Genomic DNA, 12,909 nt, shown 5'->3' on the forward strand with positions numbered 1-12,909 from the left:
ATGCAAATAAAATAACTTACTAACCTTAGGACAATTTGCACTTTTCGTATGTTCATGATTAGTTCAAATTCAAGTTTCTCAAAGAAGCTGGCTACAGTATTCTTAAGCTCTCGCCGGCTATATGTATATTCAAAGCGCTCAAAACCAACTTTCTTCCTTCGCATTCAAACGAGTCTCACTCAGGCTTTGATCAAAAGATTGACATTTGAAATAGTGAGTGTGGAACATTCCAATGAAATTGAGAAATCCAGTTTGAAATTTTTCGCATAGGAGGGGGGAGGGGGTAGGGAAGAGAGGGGAATATCTGAAAATAGCCGGTTAGAGTTTGGGAAAACTATTACCAACCACCTTAAGTGTGAACTGCTTTCTACAAACAAACAAAAATGATGAGTCGATGAAATAAAACGTTTTCATTCACAAAACGAAAAAAAAGACGAAAAAACGGGAAAAAAAAAGAAAGATGCGGAGCTACTGTCATATAGAATTTGAATCCCCGTTCCTTTCCTCGACGAAAAAATAAAGGCCTGCCAGTCATTACTGAGAAAACCTCCCAAACTTCCTAAGCTAGATAACCTTTTAACGCACAGGTTTCTCAAGTTGGTCAAGCCGACAAACAAAAAAACGTCTTTTGACAAGTTTGAGCCCCAGTGTTGTCACTATTATCTCAGCTAGGCTGATCCTTGGCTCTTACAGAAAAAGCCTCACAATTTATTATAAAACTTAGACAAACTCATGTTAACTCACAGCCCTTTCAGGTTGATCAAATTGTCAAGCAATCCCTCAGGTAAAAACGTTAAATTATTAGCCTTCAGTCCCCTGTAAAAACATCGACTCGTGAAAGTAATTTTGTTCAACAAATTTGAGCCATAGAATTGTCACTATAATCTCAGCTAGGCTGATCCTTGGCTCTTGCAGAGAAAGCCTCTCAATTTTTCAGAGAAGCTAGACAAAGGTCGTGTACACTCACAGATATTTTAGGTTTTTTATCAAGTTGTCAAACAATCCCTCAGGTAAAAAGGTTATATTATTATCTCCCAGTTCACTGTAAAAACATAAACAAATTAAGATTTTTGATCGACCGATCTATTCAAATTTTCTATGCATTGATTTTTTCACAGTTGGTTATTCGTTTGAAAAAGAACCTACAATTTTTTTTTAAACTTAACCTATTGGTTTTTTTTCTAATTTTCTTTACGAATGACAAGATACAGTTTTTACATATGAGAAGGTAGTTTTAGGGCTTGTTAAGGAGCAGCAGCTCTTAATAGATAGCCCTAAAAAATTTATAATTTTAGGGCAATAATATTTTGAGTACTTGCTAAAATCTTCCTAATTTTTCCCACATTGAAAATGGGTTTGTATTTTTTTATCGAAAAAGAGTATTTCCTTAATTCCAAGAAAGAAAAAACGTTTTTGGTCACCAGACTTGTTTGTTAGTAAAAAGGACGATTTACTTTTCCGGAAAATCTGACCATAGAGAAAAAGACCCCATTTCTTTAATGCGCACGCTAGTTGCACAGTAAGTATGTGCGATGTAAAATTGCGAAATGACCTTATAAAGGGCACAAATTAAACCAAGAATTTCAGCCAGGCTAATCTCTCGGCTTATCAGAGGTAGCCTCTCAAATTTAGTACATTCACTGGATAATCTCGTGTTGACTTACAGGTGATTCAGGTTGGTCAAGTTGTCAAACAATCCCTCACGTAAAAATGTTACACTGTTATACAGAATTACCCTGTGAAAACACCTACTCATTAAAATAAGCTCTTTATAAGTTGATATTTTTTTAAATATCCTGTAAGTTAATTTTATACAGTCATTCCTCTGTGATAGTGCTTACAGTGATATTTTATTTCAAACTTAACTTATTGGTTGTTTATCTTGTAACAACTTAAAATTTTGAAATATAAAATGCGGCGTCCTCGAGCTTGTCAATGAGCAGCAGCACTTTGTAATACTATTTATAATGAAATCTGGATGTGACGCGCGCTGTCAATGTCAAATCCGTTACAGTTGTTAAATGTCATTAGATCCTAGAACCTAAAACCTAGAAGAACTCGTGTTGACTCACAGGAATTTCAGGTTGATAAAGTAGTCTAACAATCCATCGGATAAGAAGTCTATATAACTATTCCTCATACTCCTGTGAAAACATCAACTTATCAATTCAAATATTTTGTTGTTGTTTATTCAACCTTCCTAAGAGTGAATTTTTTACAGTTATTCCTCTGAAAAAGAACTCACACAGATTTTTTTTTCAAATTTTATCTATCGGGTGTTTATCTTGAACAACCTAAAGTTTTCAAATGAAAAATGACGGTTCTCGAGCTCAAGCATGTTATCAATACAAAGCACTACTAATTATTAGCCTAGTCCACAATGAGTCTAGTTTTAAAATGCACTCTACTGTAGGTTCATATTTCAGTGTGCAAGTGCCTTTTGCATTAGCACGCTGTCAATCAGAACTCGACTTAGCGCTAAAAAGCTTTTTTGTGCCTTATTTTTACAGTCTCTTACAATGTTTCCGTCAACGGCGAAAGACACCTCTTAAGTTGTGTTGCTGTCACCTTCTCGCAGAAGAGACAATTTCCAATGCCTTCATAGAAACTCGGAGAACAGGCATGTCCACAATCTGAAAGATAGGAAAGTAAGGGAAAGGAACACCTGCAAAATTGATTAAATGAAGTTCCCAGATCAATAAACTCCAGTTAATAACACCATTAACATTAAGTTGAGAACAAAGCGTCATGAAGTTGAATCCAAGTGTACAGAAATAAATAGCAGTTGTAGTAATGGCGGTAGCAATAATAGTTAGGATTGTGAATATATAAAAATCATGTGAACTGCGGATAAAAAAAATTAATATGAAAGCGCTATCTTTTTGGCCTTATTTTCACTCAATTGGTGAAGCGCTACATTGATATCGCAAAGGTCATGGGATCAAACCCCCGTAAAGGCCTAAATCCTTTTTCAGGCCTTATTTTTACTACTGCTCTAGTAGTTTTCATTTATACGAATGTCATTTTTATGTACAATAATAATAGTAACCGTAGCTACCGAAATCTCCCAATATCAAAGTAAGTAGTATTTATGAGCGAGATTCTGTACATTAATTGGTCAATTATGGTAAAATTTGCATTGTTTATTTTTTTCAATACCGCTTATCTGAGGATCCTGTATTAAGCAGTTAACCTGTATTTAGCGGTGACCACGTCATACCCCGTGGGTTTAATTGTTTGCGGTTTGATTGGTTTTACAACTTGCATGCGGAAGTATTCATACAAGCATTATGATTAAGGGCGTACTGAGTACGTCCTTATAGCGTACGAGTAATATGGTACAGGACTTACTCAGTACGTCCTTGTTGTAATGAAGGGTTCGATTTGAGGGATAGAACTTTCAGAGCCTCATTTAACTCGAATGCCTCATATTCTTAGATTTATTAAATTTCCTTACCCTTAAAAATCACAGAGAACTCTCTGATATCATATCCATAGTTGTTAAAGGCAACAGAGGTGCAATTTGACTCACTATAGAACTGAAAGGCTGCAGTATATGTTGTGTTTACCAACACAGTAGAATTTCTTATTATTGCTATGTATATCGGTAGAATTCCAGTCACTGGAATTGTCACTCTGTAACTTGGGAGAGTTTCCACAACGGCAGGTAAGGTTATTTTGGGTGGGGCTAAAGAAAAATTACATAAAAAAATTAAATGCAAAATAGTTAGTAGTTAGACTAAGTTGGTAATACACGACATTTCTCCAGATTTGTTTTATAATAACATTCCTTGAAAAAAATTCAGGTTGCATATTGATTAAAGACACGTCAATTTATCCCATAAAGTTGAAATAAAATTGATTGGTAGGAAAGTTGCGGAAGCACATAAAAACAAAATGGCGTACAGGTTAGGGGGGAAGTAACGACGTCTTGATTAAAATCAAAAACTTCCAGGAAAGTGCAAACAACTAGCTAAATGTCGGCAAGTCTTCGGCTCCCAAAAAAGGTAAGAACTGGAGGCCATGAAAAAAGTTATATCGGGGTTTACGCAACGATTAGTAAAAAGACAGGGATTAAATTACGAGAGTGATAGCCTTCTTTTAAAGCGAATTCTAACTGAGAAAGATCGCAAATACTCAAGTATTCCTGACAGAAAGTTTAAAAGCTTGAAGCTGACTCTTGTGGAAGGACCCCCCACGACTCTAGAAATAGTGCAAAGGTAAATAGTCTCACCAATGAAAACTGCCTCAAATTTTTGCATGTATATTATTAACAAGTAATCACACGATTTAATCTCGTGCAAATTGGGATAAATCAGCACTCGTAAAGTTTTCATAGACCACGAACTGAACTCTCCCCAAGGGCTCGTGCAATTTGGTTAGCTTTTAAAAAACTTACTCATGCTGATTTCTTTCTAAATTGCTCTCGAAATCATGTGAATACCCATAGGAAATAGTTTCCATCACCCATGAGAGGTTCATTAATGCCGCTGATAAAAGAAACCATTTCAGTTACATGGTTATTTTGTTTCTCTCTTTTTAGATAACATCACACTGTCGCCACTTCATTAAACATTTTGAGAGATTTCCATCCTAATAACTATACAAACCAGGGGAAACCGTTTTGAAGTGAAAGAAGAATCCTCTTTTTTCGATATAGGGATCTGAATGGAATGTTATAAAGGCGAAGTTTCCATAAACTGCAACTGTCCGTCCAGTCCTCGGACCACAGTATTCACCAAAGGTATAGTTCTGATCATTAGCAATCTTCACAAAGTCATAACTATAATGAAGAAAATATTAATCGAAGATTTTCTTCACAGAAACACATATTATCCTTGATTGAGTTTACTCAACTATAATTAATCTTCAACAAAGATAAACTGAAAGAATAAGGTGCAATTTTAAAGATCCACTGATAGTTGAAACGACGTTAAAAGTCCTTAAGCTAATTTGAAACCACGAGGCACAGCTAAGGATGAAGCTTCTTGTTTCTAATATAGAGAAAAGCAACAGAGATTACTGACGACTTTCTTGTCTAATGATACGAAGGTTTGAACTAAGTTTTCCTTGTATTTTTTGGATGAGTGCTGTAAAGTTTGCTTCAGCTACATCATCTACCTTTGCTTGAATTTTTTATGAAGCTCATTTTGCAAAACTAGCACGAAAACATAATAGCGGACACAGAACTCTTGGACCGGCTGCCTACAATGAAAAATGTTTAATTCGTGGCAGAAAGGACTATCTTGCCTGCATGATGGGTGAAACTCCGCATCAAAGTCAACGAAATATATTCCCATTGGCTCTCCGGGTGGAATAAGAACAGAGTATTCACAATCCATATCTGCTGGATAGGTAAATGGATATCCCGGACTTTTCAATGTGCTGTTTACCAAAACGCCACATTCTGAAGAAATAGTAGTATCAGTACATCATTATAATTGTCTGTATTTTTTTTTAATAATGCAAAGAAATATTCTCATTTCAAGTGCTAAAATCTATTTACAATGGAATCTATAATTCTATATTTTTTACATGTGTCCATAACAATAGAATTTTAAATATATATACGTTACTAATATGTTTTCTTAGGAGAAAAAACGTTAAATATATTTAAAAGTCTGTGGACTTTGATTGAAAATGGTAAGATTTATCCAGGCTAAAATATAGCAATAAATAATTAAAGGCTAATATTTAGAAATGTAAAAATTGTAATAATACTACTATTATTAGTAATAGTATTATAATTGTTATTATTATTTGATGTGAGGGTTTGTCACCCTAATGCCGACTCGTACCGGAACATGGAACCCCAACAGGTCTATCGGATACATGAGAACGAGAAAAAGCGCCAGTGTTCCGGAAGAATACTTGATGGGGAACGGGGAACATTTACCCCGCTGGTTTTTAGTTTGCGCTTTTTCGATCTGCTCTCGTCTGTTGAAGAGGCTCCAGGAACATTATCAAAGTTCAGCGTGACACGAAGAACAATCACATTGGTATTAACGTTATTGAAGGAGCCATCTCTTCGGTATTTTTATCACAAATTTTTACATTTCTCAATACCTGCCTTTTATTCGTTATTGATGTATTTTAGCCTAGATAAATCTTACTTATTTCAATCAAAGTCAACAGCTTTTTTAACAAATGTTATGTTTTTTTTCCTTAGCAAACATATTAGCAATGTATTTATATATTAAAATTTTATTGTTATCGACATATATAAAAAAATGTAGAATTATAGATTCCATTATAAATAGATTTTAGCCCTTGAAGTAAAGATTTTTCTTTCCGTTATAATTGTTGTTATTATTATTATTTATTATCGTTCCCATTAATATTATAATCATTATTACAGCATGTACTTTTTTGGTAAAAATGATAAAAAGAAAATGATAGTGATGATGATCATGATGGTAATGATGATGACCATGGTAAAATCATAGCGTGCTAATTACATAAACAATGTTGAAATGTTCAAGAAAAATCACATTGAATAAAAAGCTATGATAGATTTGATTGATTACTATGTTACGAGTAGTGTTACGAGTTGCAAAGCAACATGTTACATCAAGGAAAATTTAAGTTAGTTTTCCGTTCCCCACAAACGAAATAACTGATCACATTAAAGCAATGAACCCGTCTGATTTGGCCCAAAGAAACCCTTTGTTAAAGTAGCAACAACAAAGTCATTTCCTACCTTGTGTAGCTAAGGCACCGGAATTTCCATTCAATGCTTTTAAATAAATTGCCAAAAACAGTGCCATGAGAAGCGCAGGTTCCGCCGCGACCATAGTTTCTGAGAACGGGTAAAACAAAATAAAAGAGAAATTCATTTAACGATAAATCGATTTTATCACCTATCGTATAGACTATCAATATTTGTATTAATTTTAAAATAATCATCTTTAATTCGTGCGCCGATTTTTTACCTCTTTTGTTTGTATGGTTTTTTCTAATACGAGTATCAGCTCTCAAACCATAATATAGTGAAAACCTTTTCAATGTTTCAAAAGTTGACTAAAGCACTCCAATGCTATTTAGAAGGGCGTCATAATGCTCTCTAATTAATAATTCGTGAAGGCCAGTTTTAATTTAGCAACGAAAAATGATAATTTACATCCAATTATTACCTAGGTACCTAACTATTCATATTTTTTTCCTTAGCGAAAGAAAAAAAAAGCTCGGGACTCCAGAGTTATAGATCCACTATGGTGTCCGAATATTCCTCGGTTTACAAGCATAGCTGGTGTGTTTCCATAGAGCTGCACACTAACGCAGCCCAGCTGAAATTTGGAGATAAGAAATATAATTACATTTGTAATTTTTTTCTTCGCTCTGTATTACATCTGTCTTATCAAAAAGTCATATTTCATAAATGCATCTGATTTGCGACTTCACGACGTCTTATTTTGCGATCATTCAGTGGGTGAGGCAGAGGTGACCACTGAAATATCGTGAAAATGTATTGAAGTGAATTTTTTATTTGTTCTCGATTTGGATGGAGTTCCTTTCCGCCACATTTTAAGGCAAAATACGTCACACTCTGTTTAAAAGGATTCTGTTCGTCACAAGTCTTCCGCTTGCGTGTTTGACGATTCTTCCAAATTCAGCACACGATGCACGTTCAGGCCAGGGCCGTGAGTATTACAACTGGCTGCCCCACTTGTTCTCCCCTTATACAATGCTGTAATACTGGTATTACGTTGTTGCCAACATGGTTATCACTTCTCAGGTGCGGAATTCCTTTTATCAAAGCACACATGACCCTTTGCGAGGGCAGGTTTAATTGTGGACCGTCCAAGCCTCTCCTACGAATGTCTGAGTTGACGAATGATTGTAATGTCATATAAAGCCGTAGCGCAGACGCCACATGGCAAGCAATGTACATTCTAAGGTAGCTTCCTGTCGAAAACGCTGCTTCCTCCAAGAATTCGTACCTATCTGAGGATATGTTCCACTTCAAAAATGATTCCCTTTCGAAAACATCTAATCCTCTCGTCGAGTATTTCTAACAACTTTCGATCTATTATTCATGATGCATGGAGAAACTCGAGGTGTTTTACAGCAAGTTTTACAATGCGAATACATTTTACCGTTTGGGCCGACTGTGCTAAAGAAAGCGAAAGCGCAGGTTTCACTATTTTGATTACGCTTATATCATTATTTGTTTCGTTGGATCAAAGAAACCAATCTTCGTCTCGAACTATTTTATGAACAGAAAGTTTTATAACTGCCATTTTTTTGTTGTTAAACATCTATCTGACAGGAAGGACACAAGGAAAACATATTCTTACCGATAGAATGACGTCTTGTACCAATTTACTGTTACTCTCTGTCCTTTTACGCCCAAACCACCTGTTTGGAAAATAGGGACCGGAAAAAATGTTTGGGCCAAATTTTCTGAAACGAACAAAAGGGAGCTTATGAGAAGTATCCATATCCGATTAAAAAGAGAAAAATTCCGGAGGAATGCTTTCGACGAGCGCGCAAAGCTAAATCTATTTCACGCCTCCACTTCTGAAAACTTTAAGGAAAATTTTATATCTTCCGTGATTTGTTTCCTTTAGTTTATTTGTCAGTAAACTGACAGTTCTTCCTTTGTTACTAAATAAGAATGATATTCGGTTTTTACAAGAGCTTTAACGATTGAGTTCTTTTAGATTTTCTTACCTCCGTTGCCTGTTGGGCGCCTCTTCGCTCTGCAGTTTAAATTAACTTGCCAAGACTTTCAATCACTCTTCTTAATGGAAAAACTAATTAGATTTTTCCAGAGTTGTTCTCTTACTGCATAGAGAGCCCCCAACCGTGCGTAAAAATTGATGTATTATCTGGGAGTAATAATTCCAAATGCTCGACCTTTTTTGAAATGAACCCAAAAAAACTGCTAAATATGACACTTCGTTAACTTATTGCGAAAATGAATTCTGAAAGGATCTCAACAAACTCAACGGCCGAGAAAAGTAAATTTTTGATATTGAGGTTAGAATGAAGAAAATTATCAAACAGCTGAGTAAACCTTTTTCTATTATCTAAACTTTAAGGTGACAGTTTCAAATTTTTTTTGTTTTGTTTGTTGAAAATTATCTTGAAACACTAAGACCTTGGCCTTTGTATCAACGCCTTCAAATTACTCTAGATTGTGTTTTTTTTCCCATAATTTGCGCAGATGTAAATGACAGTATAGAGCAGTGTACTATGAAAGGGGTAGGGGGCATCAATTAGCTCTTGCAAAGGAAAAGTCGCTGGATTTATTTGCGGATGCTTGGGTAAATATTTCTAGAAGCAATCAATCCGGGTTAAAAATAACCTTTTCAGCGGAATTTGAATTTTTTAATGGCTTTGATAATCTGGAGCAAAACAGGTGTCTCACAATAAGTTCCTGTATGGAGGAAACGGGTTTAATCTACGATGAAAATTAAAGTTTTGGATTCAAGCGAAATTGTTTGATGAGAAAGTCACCGGTTTTATTTAGAAATTCCTGAAGAAATATGTCATTTGAAGAGCTCCGTCACTGAGATATAAAAGTTCTAGAAGACGTAAATGATACCGACCATAATTATGCTCCCAATTGACAGAACATTTTCGGCTTAAGATGAGGCTTTTAATAGCTATTATTATACTTTCGACTTATAATGAAAAATTGATTGGTCGTGAGCATTCGTTCAACTATTTACAATAGCGCGTGAAGTTAACATGATAACCCATACTGCATTAATCATGTTCGATCGAGTTCTCGAATATTTGCGAACTCAAACAGAAGTGTCTTCTTTTTCAGATTGTTTAAAAAGTTTATAATAAAACAATTAGTGAATTCGGTTTTCGCATTTTGTTATGAATTATCAAACCTCATGTCTGTGTTATTTGCCTCAGCCTTCTGCTTCGGTTTAGATAATTCATGCTCAAACTCATCCAATATTAATAGTGGCCGAAGTAAAAACAAGCTGGGGAGGTAATGAAAGATCTCAAAGTGAAAGGAGACTGCTTTTGGCCGCTTAGTAATCTTGAGGTTGGAGTTTCGCTGCTCGAATCGGGCGTTCGGTAATGGAGTGTACAGCCTTGTGCTTCTTTTATGAGTAAACCTAGAAATAGATAACTCGCTAAAATGGGTTCTTTTCAACATAGTAAGCGGTCAGATAGCAAGCAATGCACTTTGGAAGTAAGGTGAGATATTCGTATGGAGAATTTGACTCAATTTTTTATTCCTAAGAGCGGCCGTAAATATTCCCATACAAACTCTTATAATTTCGCTGACTCTTATTTCGCAAGGTGATCATCTCACAGCTGGAGCTAGGGCCGCCTGTGATGTAACCTCAGAGAAGTATGTTCGACGAAAGGTCTTTCATGAGTCCTTTAGAAGGACTACGATTTTTTTTTATGGTTCCGCGCACTTCAATAAAAAGTAGAGACTAAAATCTTATCTGCACTGGTTACCACTTCTCGCAAATAGTAGGGACTATAACTCTCGGGTCTGGCCTTGTTTCCAAAATTTCTAAAAATTGTGGGCACTTGCAATTTCCCCTCAAGACTGTATACTGCTCAGTGACAGTGACATAACCATGACAGTGACAGCAGTAAGAACATGGAGAAAAAAAATAAGTATCAACGAGCGTTTTAACAGCGCTAACTCACTGAAGGCGTTATTCTTGACTTCGCGACGAAAAAAAATGGTTTTTTTATTGCCCGTGAAAAGATTTATGGACTAGTGTTTCAAAGTCATGAAATTGCATGTTGTCCTGTTTTCTCTTTCTTTTTCCTGAGTTTTATTTCTTTTTTGACTCGTCACAAGCCAAAGATAATTTCAGGTCAAATCACCTGCAGCAAACTGACAGCGATTCAAAGTAAACATTGATAGATTTAGTGGAAGCCGTTGCGAGTGAAATACAGTTCAAGCATCCAATAGCGCAAACGAAATTGGAAAGTTTCCTTGAATTCCTTAATCGTGATTTTATCAATACCGTGGATGTTTCATGATCTGATAAAATTTACTACATAGACACCTTTTAATGACGTTTAGATTGTAGAGTCATGCAAGCATGGAGATCTTCCTCGGCGATCACGATTATTTATGCGACGTTTCAAGTCACAATATAGGTTATAGTTATTGAAGGAAGTTAACAACCTTTAAGTTTGTTGTCTGAACCGTTCGAAATATATTTTCCCTAGTTTTAGAAAGAGTCATATGAGAGTAACTCGAGCTGTTCAGTTGCATTCACAAATTGTATACGTTCATTTTCAACTGTAGGTGAGAAGAAGGTATAACTGTGGGTTCGAATTTATTTCAGTACAAGCTTTCTTCTGATATTCGTCCTCACCCTGGCCTTAACCTGACTTTGAGATTGAATTCCTGTAACCCGGTCAATTTTCAATGAGCAGATCCAGGCTGATCGAGCCGAGGGATGCTGGTGTGAATAGAATTTCACTTAAATTGTCTATATTTTTACTGTTAACTTTATAATAAATGAACCTCGTTACTTTAAACGAAGTAGAATTCGATTGGCTCAGGTATCTCAGTGGCAAGGCACTTGACAAAATCTGTAAGATTTTCATTTTGGATCGCTCTCCGTTTAAATAGAGAGAGAGAGAGAGAGAGAGAGATAGAGAGAGAGAGAGAGAGATAGAGATAGATTGATAGATATTAGGTAGATATATATTTAAATTATGCATCATTATTCTAGCAGGCCATTTTACTACATTAGGGCAACGGTAAACGTAAAACATGCGACGGTATTACAATGCAGGTAAATGGAGCAAAATTACGGATGGAAAGAGGAGAAACTTGTGGAAAAATGAGCGATGGTTTAATCATGTTGAGCAAATCTTTTCTTTGACTTAACTGAGATCTTTCACCTCCTCCTCAGTGATCCACCAAGAAAAACCCAAATTCCCAGAATCACTCGCGATGAGAGTTTCCCAGATGTGAATCGCGTTTTTCTAACATCAATTGAACCAAATGTAACTGCAGGGGGTGGGGGTTAGAAAATTAAAATTCCACACATCCATAGAGTTTTATACACTTGAAATTTCTCTGTTTAAAGACAGCTTTTAAAATGACTATTCGTATTTCTCATGACTGCATTATGTCTGTTTCTTGTCTAAAAATGCAAACCTTTGTGAGTATTCAACTGACGTGCAGAGCAAGTGAAACATATTATAAGCTACAAATTGACAAGACGAATCCTATGCTTCTCACAGGCTGGTACTTCAACGTGAATTAGTTATAAGAAAAAAAATAAAGCGCAAGCTCTTCATTTGACTGTAACTAGTAACATTTAAAAGTCGACAGAACATTTCGTTTAATTTTAAGACCAACCTATGGCGATACTCTGTCTCTAAAAAGCATTTTTTTCCACTTTTCACATCATTAGAAAAAAATGAAAACGGTTATATATGCCTATTTAGTTTAACAAGAAATGACTTTCCGATAGAGGAAAAGAAAATGTTTCAATGTAGTTCTTCCTAAAATCAAATTTCTCTGTTCAAAGACAGCTTTCAAAATGACTATTTGTATTTCTCATGACTGCATTATGTCTGTTTCTTGTCTAAAAATGTAAACCTTTGTAAGTATTCAACTGATGTGCAGAGCAAGTGAAACACATTAAAAGCTAGAAACTGACAAAACGAATCCTATGCTTCTCAAAGACTAACATTTTAGGGGCAATTTATGTGGTGTTGAGTGTTGAAAAATCACCTTTCTTTACCTCCTAATTATATTAAATGTAACTTCGATTTAAAAATTATTAAGTAGATCGATTTATTTTAAAAAAATTGTAGTTGAAATCTATAATTGTATATGTCCATGTGTTTACATAGGAAAGTTTATTCTTTGGCAGAGCTCGTTGCATCACATATCATAATTAGGGTTCTTATCATCATCATTAGAGAAGTTTTCAGTTGAGAGCAGAAAGT

The 12,909-nt window shown here is 35.3% G+C and overlaps 2 protein-coding genes across 2 annotated transcripts in view; one reads left to right on the forward strand and one right to left on the reverse strand.

Annotated features, from left to right (window-relative positions):
• Positions 1–12,909, forward strand: part of LOC149043156 (uncharacterized) — a 98,932-nt gene that overhangs the window by 71,978 nt on the left and 14,045 nt on the right. The gene's annotated exons all lie outside the window — the stretch shown is intronic.
• Positions 2,515–6,795, reverse strand: LOC149043161 (uncharacterized). The gene is made up of 5 exons (XM_089211937.1): positions 6,701–6,795; positions 5,251–5,407; positions 4,611–4,783; positions 3,458–3,688; positions 2,515–2,633 (listed from the first exon to the last, which is right to left on the reverse strand). The coding sequence occupies exons 1-5, from the start codon at positions 6,792–6,794 to the stop codon at positions 2,515–2,517; spliced, it is 774 nt and encodes a 257-aa protein (XP_089068063.1). The 5' UTR covers position 6,795.

Source organism: Pocillopora damicornis, chromosome 7 (assembly GCF_964200805.1).
Source record: "Pocillopora damicornis chromosome 7, jaPocDami1.2, whole genome shotgun sequence".
NCBI lineage: Eukaryota > Metazoa > Cnidaria > Anthozoa > Scleractinia > Pocilloporidae > Pocillopora > Pocillopora damicornis.